The sequence below is a fragment of the Buceros rhinoceros genome, unplaced genomic scaffold (genome assembly GCF_000710305.1).
Source record: "Buceros rhinoceros silvestris isolate BGI_N320 unplaced genomic scaffold, ASM71030v1 scaffold999, whole genome shotgun sequence".
NCBI lineage: Eukaryota > Metazoa > Chordata > Aves > Bucerotiformes > Bucerotidae > Buceros > Buceros rhinoceros.
Window position 1 is genome coordinate 4,832 of NW_010430694.1, and position 15,561 is coordinate 20,392.

Here is a 15,561-nt window from a genome sequence, read left to right on the forward strand (position 1 = left end):
ACCCCAGTCTTCATCTTCCTTCTGTTTCTGTAGTAGAAAAATTTATTTCTGTTTCTGTAGTTGAAAAATTTATTTCTGTTTCTGTAGTCACCAGAAAAACAAGTGTAGCCTGATGAGCATCGAAAAACAAGAACAGAAGCTGAAAATTCTGTGTTTGCAAAAAGTAACTACCTAGAGGTCAAAACACTTCTTAATATTTCAGGAAGATAATATCTGTGTTGAAACTTGCACAGTGGCAAAATAGGTGTTCTGTGCCCCAAGAACCATATATCCTTTGCTGGCTGTACCTTAGCGTGGGAAGCAGTAAGCAAGTAATGGTCTTATTTTCCTGGTGCTCAATGCTTAATGTAGAATTAAGGCATTGTCCTCTTTTGTCCATTTTTGTTCTCTTCTTGTTAGTTAGGTTAGCATGGGCTATCCTCTCATGCTCTTAAATGCCAAGACTCAGGTTCAGGAAGACTGCTGGGTAGCACAAGCTTTACATGGACCCAGAGGACTGGAAGTGCACACAAAGGAATAGCAAAAGTTGATAACTTGTCATATGAGGAAGGTAAATTTCTGTTGTTCTCCCCCGGACTTCACACATTATCACCTACCAAGACTCCAGATTAGTTGACTCTTCAGAATTTGCCTTCTGTTACTGTACTGTTACGGTTAAAATGGTGAAACACTGAGGGCTGAGAAATTATCCCAGTACAATGTAGGTGGAAAGCTTCCCTCCTCAGTTTCAAATTGGGTTCAGCAAAAGTGATAGAAATCTCAGGGAGTGAAATAAACTGCAATTTTACCTTTAGAAAACTAAACAGACACAAACTTGTGTGTCATATTCGTAAAGATTACTCTAGGTCAGACTTTAGTTACTTTTGCAGTAAAATCTAGGTGATTTAAGAATATATGTTCACTGGGTAAATTTTCAAAGGTTTCCCTAGCAGTTAGGTACATCAATGTGGTTGCAGATTGTGTAGTTAAGTCAGGAGAGGCAGATGCTTTTACTTATGCATTTAAAAATATCCTCCACTGACTTTCACTAGAATTTAGATACCTAAGATGTAATACTGACAGGATGTGATATTCTGATTAATATTATTTGAAGTTACCTTCCAAAATAGTAAATAATAGAAGATCGAACAGTATCATAGAAAATCTACTTAACTATGCCTTTAAGAATATATATATATTTTTTTTTTTAATAGGGGACAGAATTGGGTTTTTATAAAACACTGTTTTTCTGGGAATTTCTTGCATAGCAAAACCCAACCATTTTTATGCTTCCTAAACAAAGCAAATAATAAAAAATCTTTTGTAGCTGCAGAATAACGGCATTACCTTGACTCGTTGTGTCCATATACTGAGTTAAGAATGTCGCCTTGTAAAACATGCTTTTTTCTGCTTACTAATATGGCAAAACACGATTTACATTTCTTAACAAATATTGTAAAAATAAAGGTTTTAGCCTATTACTGTTGCCTAGCACAGTGTTTAGATATAGTAATAATTCATGCTATAGTATGGTTTGCCTTTTAAGAAACTTTGAAAATTACGCTCAAAAGCTCTAATGAAAGACTTGTTACAAGTTGCAATGGTAAGAGGTGTTGAAATTCAGATAACTTTTAAGTTTGATGCTGGTGGCATATAAAGTCCATGAAAACTGTGTTTTGAGCATAAAAAGTGCTGAGTACTTTGGAAAAATAGGTCCACCTGTCTCACACTAGGCATCCAAAATTAATGAAACCTTTTTGATCCATGGTAGTCTTGTCCATTTAAATTGGAAATGGTGTAATTAGCCTCACAAGCTTGTTGGAGAGCTAATTAGTGCTTGTGCATGCAAATAGTATAAGGAACAATTCCACAAGAAGGCTTGTTCGGAATAGTTTTGTCTTCAGAGGCTTGAAAACTGCTGTAAATAAAGCCTGAGGTTATATATTGATGAACGGGATAAAATAAAATGCAGAATAGCTGTGTATTAGTTGAGTAGGATCTAGCCTCAGTACTGAAAGAACCAGTAGCCTGGAGGAAAAGGAAGAGGTTCTGTGGGCTCGTGGGTGTCACTGGCAGGTTGTGTCATGCAGGCTTAGGGAGAGGCAGGGAAATGTGTCTTGGAGCAAACATCACTAATATTGCTATCAATGGTACCCAAGTCTGTCAATCCTACTTTCACAAACAAGAAAAAAGCCTGTCAAATGCTTATGGCTCTTTCTGAGACCCTCATTTTATTTCTTCATGATCATTCTGGAAAATTTCATGTTTTACTATGTCTTCAGTTGACCACAGTTTGTATATATAGGGCAACCCTTTGAAAACCATGTCAAACAGTACCATAGTCTATACCAATCTGTGTACAGTGTTAACAATCCTGCTTCTGCTAGGAGAGAAGATGGATAATCATCAGCTTAGAATGTAAAGTTTTTGAAGAAACTGTATTTGTATATATAGATATGTACACATATAAATATTTATGTGTCTGTATATGTGTGTGTGTGTGTATTATGTCTACATAACCCAAATGAGGCCTGGGCAATAAAAATGCAAACGAAACAGGAGATACGAATCAAAGATCTGTACAAAATGGGAGTTGTGGCATTTCAGTTCGTTATCAGTGTGTAGCTGAAGCGAGTGAAAAGCTTTCCAGTTGTGGTATTTCTCACCAAGGACTGATTTGCAAGAGAACCTTGGTGCCAAACTTGTTTTAAACATCTAAGTATAGGTTTGGATGTGCCTAGGACTTCTTTTCTTTTTTTTTTTTGATCCTATTAATGCCTTTGGGTTTTCTCCCATCAAATTGCTGGCTTTTCTATTCCTTTTTATGTACCTCTCTTCCCAGGCACTGTAGAAAACGTCCAGGTGGCTAACAAGTGGGTTCTGGATTTTACCACATAGGCATGCATAGCTGTGTATTGCAGTCATGGTAGTCGTGGGAACCATCTCTCCTGCTTTGTTGAACTGCTGTGAGCTTGCTCAGTATTTCCCTTTCCCAGTCCACAACTAATTTATTACGAAGAATGCTTTCTGTACAGTTTACCTAAAGTTACTGATTCTTTCAGGCGCAAAAATGTTGCAGACATAATTATCTTAATTGTCTTGTCACCATGAACGCTGATGAAAAAACAGACTATTTGCTAGAGTTTTGAATTGGAATTCCATACTTATTTTGGATCATGTAGGACTCAGTTTCAATTAATTGAGGCAGTCTGTGAAAAAACATAAAAATTGGTTTTTCACTGCCTCTCTAGCACCATGTGGGTTTAGCCAGTGCTGAAGATGGAGTGTTCTGTTCAATCAATCATCTCATATCAATTTTGGAAAAAATGCATATTATTTATAAGTAGATGTCAGAAAGAAACTGGAAAGCCATTAGTGGTGAAAGGACAATAGATTGATTTTTTGAGTGTGTATCTAGAAGGTAGTGTTAAGTAGGAACGTTTATTGTTGTTTATGTTTCTAAGTCCTTATTTTATACTATTCTAAAGTTCTAAGCAGTACTTTTAAAATTTTTTAAAACGGATGCTGATTCTTCATTGGAGGTTAATAGTCACAAGATTTGTAGGGTCAGGACACTACACTTCCTGCTCCTTCAGTTCCTCACAACGGAAGGACCTGCTTGGAGGTCAGAAGTTTAAAACTGAGTGGATGCCAAATCCTTTAATTTGCCTGGGAAAGACTTGGCTGAAAGGAAGTAGTGGTACATCATTGTGAAACATGATGTGAGTGTTCTTGTAGTATCTCTCAGGTACTTTGCAGTTTTCCCAGAACGCGGAAGTGCTTTTAGACCTGTTAGAATACCAGGTATTGTAAACATATCACTCAGTCTTTATAAATTAAATGCCTAAAAATGTATTTTCCCAAAACGCGGAAGTGCTTTTAGACCTGTTAGAATACCAGGTATTGTAAACATATCACTCAGTCTTTATAAATTAAATGCCTAAAAATGTATTTTGTTAATAACATTCCTTTTAGTCCACTTACTTATGTAATAGGAAGCAAAATAATACTAGCTTTATATTTTTAACAATATTTTTAGTATTTGGAGTAGTAGCAAAGAACTTGTACATTTGTTAACTGTATCTTCTAGGATTATCTTGTTTTGAAAACCTACATTAAACACTCTCAAATCCACCCTGTAAAACAGGGAAATAGCTCGGAACTCTGATGTCTATAAATACACCTATTTACTTTACCCAGAACGTAATTTTCCTGGACATATTCCCATTTTTATTTAATCTTGTAACTTAATATAATTTATATTTTTCCCAGCTGGGAGTTTTAAAATATCTCTGGACCATACACAACATCTACAACTCTATTTTCTTTTTTTCCTTTTGGGAGAAGTGAGAAGAGTTGTTCAATATTTTTAATAATTTTTAGCAAAGCATCTTTGTGAAATACATGACAAAAAAGATGAGAAAATTTCTGAAAACACAAACCATCTGTGAAGTAGTATAATGAGCAGTGAGTTTGCCATTTTAACATAAAAGAGATGCAAAGGTGATGATTCTGGTTTCACTGATACCATCTCTAGTTTTGACACGTAATTCTGTTTAATAGTGTTACTCTTGGAACAAAATTACACTTGACATGCTTCTATCAGTGAGATCAGAACCATGTTGCGTTTCTAACTGTGGTAGTGTTATTTTGTCATTAAGATTGTTTTGACTGGTCGCTTCAATTTAATGAGCACTTTTTCCATCCTTGGTACACCACGAATAGATAAGCACAATGGTGGCAAAAGTCCCAACAGAAACAATACCTATCATGGAAGAAGTCTGAGAGGTGGTCTTGGAACTAGCTGCTGTTGTGGTGTTTTCATGGTGACACACCCAGGGCATGCACTTCAGACTGCAGTTTTGATAGGAGGTGATCCAGTTGTGCTTTTGGGACACTAGATGATCTGTTAAAGTAACACCGACAGCTTCTAAATAATAATCACAGAGAAGCCTTTGCCTCCTCAGGATTCAAAATCATTGTTCCATGCAGTCTTGTACCATCTTTTTTTCCTGTTTGTATCCATTACCTTTTCTCAATATTTGCTACATACAAAGTTCTGTAATGGGAAGGAGTCTTTTCCTGTAAGAGTTTTCTTTTTTTTTTTTTTTTTTTTTTTTTTTGGTTTTTTGGGTTTTGGTTTGTAAAGGGGAGGGGTTTTTTTTCTTTAAAGTTTTTTTTTTTTTTTTTTTTTTTTTTAATTCTGGCTTTATGGCTGACTACAGAGACAGGATAGGAATAAAAAAGTTCTAATAGCAACAATCCCCTTCTTGATTATGATTTATTCCCTTTCAATGCTACAATCTGTCTGCAAAACTGTGTTGGAATCCAGTTTGTGCAGAATGAACTTTATAGGACAGAGCAACCTGATATGGCATCTTGTCCAACTGTGTTATCTGTAAAATCTTTATAAAGGTGGCAAAAGAAATACTTACTACATCAAAATAGAAAAAACTGTTTCCTCTATGTGAAATAAAAATGTGTGCAATCTGTGGTTTAAAAGTCTGCAGTGCAAGATTTGTTTTGATTTTAAGAATGTTTTTTGTTGCAATGTTTGTCCACACTTAACACTTCATTTCTCTCTGTGAATTATTAACATTACCTTTGAACATTAGTAGTGTGTTTTGAAATACTAAACAAGTTTCAAATAGGAAAGATTTTCAAAGGGCCCATTGTACACATGTAGTATCACCTGTTAGCGCTGTTCTGTCCTGCTAGGCCCACAGCAGTTTGAGGGGTGTTAGCATGACTGATGGCGGAAAGGCTGCTTTAAGACTTGACCCTGCTTTGATCTACTCAGGAGGAACTTTCCCCATTGATTTCACGGTCAAACCTGTAAGTGAAAAATGGCCTCTATATAGCTGTGTTATTTTCCATGGTGCAATAGTTAAGGTCCTTTTTTCCCTGGCAAGCTTCCTCACATGAACCTGGATAATATAAACACTCTGGAGGAAAACAAAGGCATTTTGGAAAAGTCTGGGCTGGAATCTTTGTTTCCCACAATTTGAATAGCTCTGTGTAATCATTCAAAATTAGTCTAGAGTAAATAAAAAGGGCTGCCAGACCGCAGCAGTTAGGACAGGCATAACATGGGATGTAGGGTTTGAACCCTGAAAAATCATATCCTGTGTGCTGACAACAGGAGTCAGTTTGGGCAAGAGCATTGAAATCCTGGATTTTTAAAAAATTTTGGACATAAACTTACTGGAGAGCAAAGCACACCCTTCTTTTGTCTCTAGAAATGTAAATGAGACATTAAATTCAAATTAAATTAAATTCAAATTAAATGCAAATTCTGTTCTGACTGACTTAGAATGTATTTTGAAAGGAAGGGCATATAAAAGTAAACAGTTTGCTACTGTAGTGCTGCTACTTCACTAAAGAATTAACCAGGGCTTGGGAGTTTGCCAGAGCTTGTTGCTTCTGGCTCATGTCCAGTCAAGCCCTAAGGAAAGCCATCAACATGTTATTGCTGTTAATGCTTTTGTGATCAAACACTGTGGTCTGCAGAAAAACATTAGAGGTATGCTGATTTTCTCCCATAATTTTATCTGGTCAAAAACTGGGAATAAAGCTAGCAGCAAAACATTTCAAGGGAGAGGTCACAGTTTTTCATAAAGCTGTGGATGATGAAGTTTTCTATGAAATATGGTCAGCCAAATGTAAAATTTTTTTGCGTCTAAAGATGCCATGTCGTATTGCAGATCTAATCCTGGTTTCTGAACCATTTGTCAGCCAGGAGAGGGAAGCTGGTCGGATGAGAACGATTGTAGCTTTCTGGTCTTTTAAAGTTCACATACTCAAGTTTGTAGCCATACCTTGTTGTTCCACACAGGCTGTTTGTTTTCATACATGGTACTCGTAGATTACAGAGTTAAAAGCAGCTATGCCACACTGGAGGAATTACAGTTGATGGACAATTAACGACAGCAGCTTCGCAAAGCTGACAAAGCAGTCTCACTTTTCATATTAATTATAACAGTTTTCACAACGCTATCATATATTTCTTCATGTCATCCTTGTTGTAGTACCAGTTCCTTAGTGTGAATACAGGCGGCATTGGTAGACCAGGTAGGAGTCAGGTAATTAGGTGAGAAAACTGCAGCCACAAGGAGACAATTCAGGGATTGCCCATTCACCTGAATGGACATTTCAGTGAATTTGTCTTGTTTCCTAGACTGCCGATGGTCATATCTTGGTCAGCCCCTCTGGTGCTGACTGTGGTCATACTGCAAAATAGTACTTCCGGTCTTCTTCCCCAACCATTCTCTGAGAACTTCAGATAAGCCTGCAGGATATCAAGTCTCACTGATTCCTGAAACCAGCTCCTTCTTTTCCTAAGTAGGAGGAGAGCTGGAGTTACTAGCAGGAAACATGCACAGCTGTGGTGCTCTGCTCTCTGGAACAAGTTTATTAGAGGACCTGCAATTTTGTAAACTTGCTGAAAGTGCCTCTGTAAGAATAGGAAGGAGTGTTTTCACATTGCATTGGCCATTTTGGATAATCTTAACAGCAGCGTTTCCCCATCACATGTAATCTTAAGGCTAATCAAATATTTCAGAAACAAAGACTTTTGGATGTTCTCACTGCTGTCAGATTACTGATGGAGGCAGAAAGCCTTCAGAAGTTGCAGACCCAGCTCACTGGAGGCAGGGCGTCTGGCTGTGCTTTGTTCTGTATGCACAGTGACTTCTGTGACCAGGTGGTGAAGCAGGCAGGGAAATCCATCCAGCAGAAAAATAACCCAGAAAAACAAGAATCTCTCTGCTAAATGAATGTACGTACCAGCACAACAGGGCTTACAGGTACGGAGAAGGAATTGTCCTGGAAAGGAAGAAAGGTTCTGGAATTTAATAATTTTCAAGCATAGGCTTTAAAAAGGCAACTTATCTTTTGACACAGGTTTAGATCAGACATTGTCATGGGATTTGCCGTATTTGTAGGACAAGAAAAGACATTTTTGTCAATGTCATTTTCAGTGAGAAGTGTAATCCCCTGCAGGAATAAATATTTAATTAGACAAATTTTCGAGAAAAAAATTACCAGAATGAGATTAGCTTTTGTCAGATTGCATTTTTTGAAATATATTTTTCTCTGTCTTTTGAAAATAGTAACTAAAATGCAGGACAATTTTTATTTTGTTTTGGAGAATTAGCTTGCAGTACAAGCACTGAATCCTTTGCCTCTATTGCTAGAACACCCAGCAAGACTGCTAATACTGAGAGTGAAGCCTTAGAGCACTTTCACCCTGGAAAATTATAACCAAGCAATGCAGACATGATTTCTAATTGAACTATTTCATGTTTCACTTTATCGATGGAGTTATTTTAATGGGAAATACATCATGAAAGCTGCAGAGCAAAACCTGCTGCGTGATCCTAAGGACCTAGAGAAAACCGGAAAAAAACAAACTAAGATATTCTAAATGGAACAGGGATTGAAATGACCACTGGTGATTTTAAAAAGTGATGGCTCAGAGAAACTGCAAGCATTGAAGAAAAATCTTTGACAGAGTAAACTAAAGACAAATAAAATAAGAAAAAAGGAAACATGGCTTGGCACAGAAGAGAAAACAGGAAAAGTTTCAGTCAATATAATTGGAAAGAAATCTAAGGAGTTTTGAAAGAGATACCAGCGTCATCAAACTGGGTCAGTTTTTAATACAGAAAATTCTCACACACAAGAACTGTGTCTACTGGATTGTGCAAGTATGCAGTATTTTTGAGGATGTTCATTGCTTTTCCAGATGTGTGTGTTATTCTTCGTGGTTTGGCTGAGATCAGAGAGACTAAAAGAAAGCACAGTGTGTATCAGAGATGTGGGAAAGTTTGTTCACCCTTTGCAAACTTCCCTCCAAACTGTGTCTGACTTCCAGTTGCATATCATGTTATGAGAAACAAAGAATCAAGATGGTTTTCTTTTCTCATATTAATTTCAGTTCAGTTCCTAGGAAATGTAAGCTCTACCTTCTTGTCCCTGACTGACCCCATATGCTTCAAGACAATGTTTCCTGCTAGTAACTCCAGCTCTTCTCCTACTTAGGAAAAGAAGGAGCTGGTTTCAGGAATCAGTGAGACTTGATATCCCGCAGGCTTATCTGAAGTTCTCAGAGAATGGTTGGGGAAGAAGACCGGAAGTACTATTTTGGAGTATGGAAATATTTTAGAATATGAAAATAAACATTCCCATTAAGTTTATTAATGTTTTTCATGCCAATGAATAGAGAATGATGTTCTTTTTATGTAGAGTTATGTAGGCTGTTTAGTCTCAGCTCCCCTATAGCGTTGTAATATTACTTTAGGAAAATTGCTTAGCTTGTTTTTAGCCCTTGTTTTTATACTTACACTTCATAGTGTGAGTATAAAAATGTGTGTTTCAAGTAGCAGTTACAAGACTTCTTTAATTAATGAAAAAAGATATATTTTTGAAATATAAAACAGTGCAGTATAATTTTTGTTCAGCAGTAAGAAAGTGATGAGCAAGATTAAAGGAAGATGAAGAGGAAAAAAGGAACAGGTTATCAAAGGCTGATGATTACTAATTATATGGTTAAATAACAAGTAATTTCATCTAGGTCAATCGAATATACCGTATGAGATTGGAATCAGGCCTTATCAGCAATACCACTTGCCGTTTATCAGTTTTAAAGTGAACAACAATACTTAATTCTCAGACCTCTCTCCTCTTTGAGTAACAAAGACAATGTTTCTGTTTGTATGGCTGGATAATTCCACTACAACTGCAAATGCTTGAATCGTTGCACTTATTTTTTGTTTGGTGTGACACAAGGTGTGATTCAGTAATTCTTTTCTAGGCTTTTCCTACCTCTTTGCCTTTCTTTTGTCTTTCTGAAGTGTTGTGCAGCATAGAGCTGCATTTAGATGAAAGGTTGAATTTCTTTTTAATGAGGTAGCTGTGACCCTCCACCTGCAAAGATACTCTTGATGCCATGATCATACTAGATTAGCTGAGCCAAAAACATTCTAAGTACATAAAATAGAGCATGAGTACCTACAAATGTCTTTTCTTTTGTCACTATTTCTGCAAAGCACATTGTCTTTATAGAGAGTCATTGTAGGCAAGACCATAGAAAGTGAACAGCTACTATAAAAAATATACTGAGAAAAGAGGCTGTGCCTTCACTAGATCAGGACTTCAACAAACAAGAGCGTGGCTTCATCGGGGACCGCAGTGTGCCCCTCTTGCACATCCCCTGCTCTCTGCTGAAGGAGAATGTGCCAGAGAGTGAGGAGGAAATACAGAATATGACTTGCACTTGTGACAGGGCAAAGTTATGACCATGTCTGTTGGCACGCTCTCTGCGCGGCAGCACCAGCCAAACAGGGCAGCTGGCCCTTCGGGGTCCTGGGGTCTACCTGCCTATGAAGGTGCTCTTTGTCCTCCTCCTCCTCTTGCGAGCTGGGGCTCAGCCACCACTGCAGCACCAGTGGCCTGGCTCGTGTGTTAAGCAACTGGGGTAAAACAGAGAGGAGAACACTTCTGGGCCCTCCCAGTAACTTACGTGCATCGAATGCAAGGCTTGGAAGGTACAACAGTTCATTCCCTAGGGATATCAATTTGTTTTCCTCGGAGAAAAAAATAGCCTATAGAGTTATGCTGTCTTGTGGACAAGCTGCTAGGAGACTAATAAATGATCCTGAAAAACAAAGGAATTGATTTATTTTTTGCTTAGCAGCAGTAGTAAGTATGGATGTGACATATGCATGAGTCTTGTCTTAAACCTGGGGTTGAGAATTATTTCCCTTAGTGAAAACTGTGTATTTTTATTGTGCTTTAGCTAAGTGGTGACACCTTACTTATGAAGAAACGTTGTACAATGTGAGAACAAGGCCTTAGGAAAGCCTGGCGTCCTTGTTTGTTTTTTTATTTTTTCCTGTCTACATGTGCAGAATTCTGAAAAGAAGATTTTGTTTAGGTACCCACTGATACCATCTGGCACCTACTTCGTAAAGGTAGAACCTACAAACTTATTTTATTTGAAAGAATAGTACCAAAGCATGTATATAATATATGTAAAAAAATAGAATTGATTTATTGATGTGGTGCTTCTCACTCAACCAAAAAGATTTTATTCTATTTTTATTTTTTTAGGAAGGAGGCACAGTTGGATGAAGAAGGACAGTTTCTGGTCAGAATAATTTATGATGATTCCAAAACTTATGATCTGGTTGCGGCTGCAAGCAAGGTCCTTAGTAAGTAATATAGATATCTTCTTTGCCCATTCATCACAAAGAAGATAACCTCCCCCAAAAAAATCCATGTAGTAGAGAGAAACAGAATTTAACATAGAGGAAGTTAACACAGGGTATTGGTCAAAGAGAGCATTTTTACAAAATCTCAGAAGAAAGGATTTTACTTCTTTTGTTTATCTAAGACATTTTTATTCCTTTTATTCTTTGATGTTATTTTTATTACTTACAAAGTATTCCAAGTCATAGGTGCACCTTAAACTGCAGTAACACACCTCATCCACAGAGCATGGTCAGTGTTACAGGCAGTCGTGAAGTGACAACGTACCGCTGTAGCTACCTTACCAATACACGCAGATTCCAACCACTGCTGCAAGAGCAGCCCGCAAATGAATTCTTGACCTCTCTGCTGAACAAACGTGCTGAGTTACAGAAATGTTGGTGGCATGGGCACATCTCCTTTCATATCTGCTATTGATTTGGGTTGCATTCAATTTGAATCATTGCAGCTCTGGTCTGAAATTCAAAAGGTAGGATTAGGCCCATCAGCATTATTTTATCTGCAGACCTGAATTTGTTCTGAATCAGTAATTAGCCAATAACCCACAAGACTATGAAGACTGTAGTAATATTGAATAGGAGTAGTCCATGTGGTTTCACGCTATTGTTAACCAGAAATAACTCCCCTGAGGCAAGAAATACTAACAACTGTGTTCCTTTATTTTCAAGTCGTGATTTCTTACCTGTATCAAAATCTGAAATGCTAAACGTGTGAAATGCAGAATGCAACAAGGTCACAATGGTAATTAGTAAATCCTAATGAAATTCCACTATTGAATGCTCATTTTCTGCCATGTGGACCCTGAGTCTTGTTTTTGTTATATTCCTGACCTAATGGATATTGGCAGAGTTGAGGTACTGTCTTCCTTATTTATGAGTATGAGACTAAAGTAGTAAGCAAAGTACGTGAAATGCAGCCTTTGGACTGAATCATATTTTCCTGTTTCAACTAGATCTAAATGCTGGGGAAATTCTTCAGATGTTTGGGAAGATGTTTTTTGTGTTTTGTCAAGAATCTGGTTATGATACAATTCTACGTGTCTTGGGCTCAAATGTCAGAGAGTTTTTGCAGGTAAGAATTTTGTGCCAAGTTATTTCACATACCTGACAGAAGTAAGGACAAGTCAACAGACTAGACTGAGATTTAGAGCTATAGGTTGTACTGTGTAGTCTGCCAGTAAACTGCTCAGTAGTTTTGGCATTGTTCTCTTTCCCGCTCAGCTAATATGTTATTCAGTTACCTCATAGAGTCATAATTTTCCCAAAGCATCTTTGACTGTTTGATTTTATTAAAAAGGAGTGAGAAGGTAGGTAAGCTGAGGTTACAGAGACATTTGTAAATCTGAAATTTCATTTGAAATTCTAAGTAAAAGTTCTGAACAGCAATTTTCATATGTAACAAAAGTACGGAGTACAGGAGACATGAAAAAACCCACCAGTTCAAATTGTCTGTGTTAAGTAAAAAGATTTACCTTGTTTATACTAACAGAAAATGTGGTCTTCAGATTCACAGGGTGTTTCTTCTCCTAAGTTCTCTGACTAATTGTAGATACTGGTTATTTCTAGTACAGAGCTAGGGCTCATACACAGCTTGTCTCTAAGACGTTATCCTTCATCCATGGACTGAGGGTGGGGTAGAGCAGCAGTGTTTAAGTCGATTTTTGCGCTTTCCTAACTGCAGAGCAGTGTGATACTGCACTGTAAAACAAAATGAAAACTATTTTTCAATAGCATCAAAGAAATGTACTGACTTCTCTAAAGTGTGGTTTCTATGTGTAATAAAAATGGCTTCCCTTTTTTGTCACTTGGTAATTACTCACTTCAAAGTGAGCCTTTGGATTTAAGATTTGTGATATATATCACTCTTGAAGAGAACTGTGTGCTGTAATGAGTTTAAAAGCACTGAACTGATTAAGAATTAATTCACTGGAGATTGCCCAAAAGCTGAATGTCAAATGTCAGTTGATTTTCAGTGGAAATTTAGCAGCTTCTTGTTATCTGTTCCCTTAAAATCTCTCTAGCAATAACAAGTGAAAAAAGCAGAGTGCATAGTTTTCTGGATTACTAGATTATTTACTTCTGTGTTTTACTACCTATCCCAAAACCTGGATTATTTGTGGGTGTAGTTAACCCAGACTTCTTGTACAAATCCCATGGACTGTAATTGCTGGGCAGACAGACAGGATATGTGGTGTGCTCCAACACGTGCATACCATGTTTGATCTGTATACCGTTGTCTGTCTCTAGGGTGTGACGTTCTTTATATTTCATAGTTTCATCCACAGGCTGCCCTCAAAGTGATCCTTCAGATAAATGTGATTTTTGAAGCGTAGCTGGCCCAATGCTTTGTTGGTTTGGGTTCACGTGGATGAGCCAGTCCCTCCTTATTCCTTTCACATATAGTATACTTCTTTTTCTGTTCCGTATCATGTGTTTATAGTGCACACCAAACGTCTATAAAAGCGTGAACAGCTTACATTTACAGTCTTCTAATGACAGTATTTTAAGCTGCTTTGTTTGAATTTCAGTGTTAACAGATGACATTGGTTATTATATACTTCGTAAATTTTAACAGGACTAATGTATTAGTAGCTGTGCCAGGAATGTACTTTTTAGCTTATTATGATGGAAAATCAACGTTATCTGTGATTTATTATTTTTGCATCTCCCAACAGTCATATTAGGTCAGGAAACTAATTCATATAACTATTACAAAAATAAGTGCAGATTGGGTTTAATGAGCTGAACTTTTCTAAGATTCTTAAAATGCATAACAAAGTTCCAAAAGGTGCTTCTTGAAATCTTCACTGAGTCCAGGATATACGGAATATTTATGGGCTGCAGCTTTTTAAAGCATGTGAAAATAAATCTCGTACTTATATTCTGTTTCCCTTGACATCTCAGAGAAAATTTAGTTTATTCATAGATGAAACAGATATTTCAAGCTTCATGAAAGAGGAAAAAGATAGCGCAACTAGATCTAATATTTGTATTTTCTATGAAAAACACAGGCCTGGAAAAATTGCAAATCATGTTGAAAGACGCTGTGCCAGAGAGAAAGAGTCTGAAAAGAGGTACCTTCTAAGAAACCCGGAGTGTGCTTTGATGTTACGTTCAGTAGCTTTCTACTGAATGAAAATCAAACCCTGGAGCAGTGGTTAGTTGTCTCATTTAGGGAATCATTTACATGGCTGTTTAGATGTTCATAATTGCAGTGCAATGAATTTCAAAGGACTGAATCCTATTTTAGAAAGAGGATGTACCACACAGTTGAACAGCATATCTTTGTATTGCAGGTGCCGATCACAACTCTTTTGCTTTTAGACAGGCCAAGATCTGTCTGAGTTAGTGTAAGTCCTTGTTATTGCTTGAAGATTCCTTTGTGTTTCACCATGGAGCTGATCACTGCAGTCCAAACCTCTAGAATTAGTGTCTTGGAACCCAGCACAAGCTCTGGCATACAGCTGAGCCGTGTAGGAGCCCAGAATTCAGGGAGAGAGCTTAACCTATTATTTTCTGTACCTGACTGCATCTCTTGTCCACAGCAGGTGAACAAACTAGTTAAAAAAAAGACACATTTGTTTTTCCAGAAGCTGCAATATTGATTTAAAATGGATCAAACAACAAAAAATTGGAGTGGGAGTGACAATGACAATGTCTAAATGGCAGGACTTGGGAGTGATTTTACAGCTCTCTAATCTGGAAGCATGTATCTATTTGGAAGCATTACTACTTTTTGACTCTGTGTTGGAGAAAGGTTCTGAATACAGTAAGCTCTTTGCTCACCCCATGGTCAGTATGCGTAGGGAGAAAAGACACACTGGGGAGTGGAGAGCAGCTGCAATACACCCTGGGCAAGTCCCCCCTCTAGGTGATTAGAGAGTAAAGACTGAAGGGCACATCACATTCGCTCACCTGTGACGCTGCTTAGACAAAGTCAGCAGTAATGGGGTAGTAGCATGGCAAAGTGGTCTTGCAGAATGGTGCTACTGCCATTTGTTAGCAACACTTATACCAGACTTAAATGTTAATAATTGGTCAACCATCTTAGAAAAATTCTGTCCTTGACACTGGCCATTTCCCATAACAAGCTTCTCTTTAAATTCTTCAGATGTTGATGACTACGTAACTGGAAGATTATTGTCTTTTCCCACCTACATCCTTAAGACGTTTTTCCAAAAGGTCAATGTATCCCTGCTGTTTCTGAGGCATGTGTACTGAAAGAACGGTTCTTTCTGCACGTGATTAAGTAGATGTGGGGCACTCCCTGGGAGCTAGTCAGCTCCCTTGCTCTTTTCCCATCCACACTCTT

The 15,561-nt window shown here is 37.5% G+C and overlaps 1 protein-coding gene across 3 annotated transcripts in view; it reads left to right on the forward strand.

Moving 5' to 3' along the window:
* The first annotated feature begins 11,093 nt into the window (after positions 1-11,093).
* Positions 11,094-15,561, forward strand: part of GUCY1B3 (guanylate cyclase 1, soluble, beta 3) — a 25,853-nt gene continuing 21,385 nt past the window's right edge. For 2 of the 3 annotated variants that reach the window (XM_010143098.1, XM_010143100.1), the window contains exons 1-2: positions 11,094-11,192; positions 12,203-12,321. In XM_010143098.1, coding sequence (XP_010141400.1) covers positions 12,229-12,321 — 93 coding nt within the window. In that variant the 5' untranslated portion in view covers positions 11,094-11,192; positions 12,203-12,228. Of the gene's footprint in view, positions 11,193-12,202; positions 12,322-15,300; positions 15,310-15,561 lie in introns of all 3 variants that reach the window. The other variant, XM_010143099.1, reaches the window with a different exon arrangement.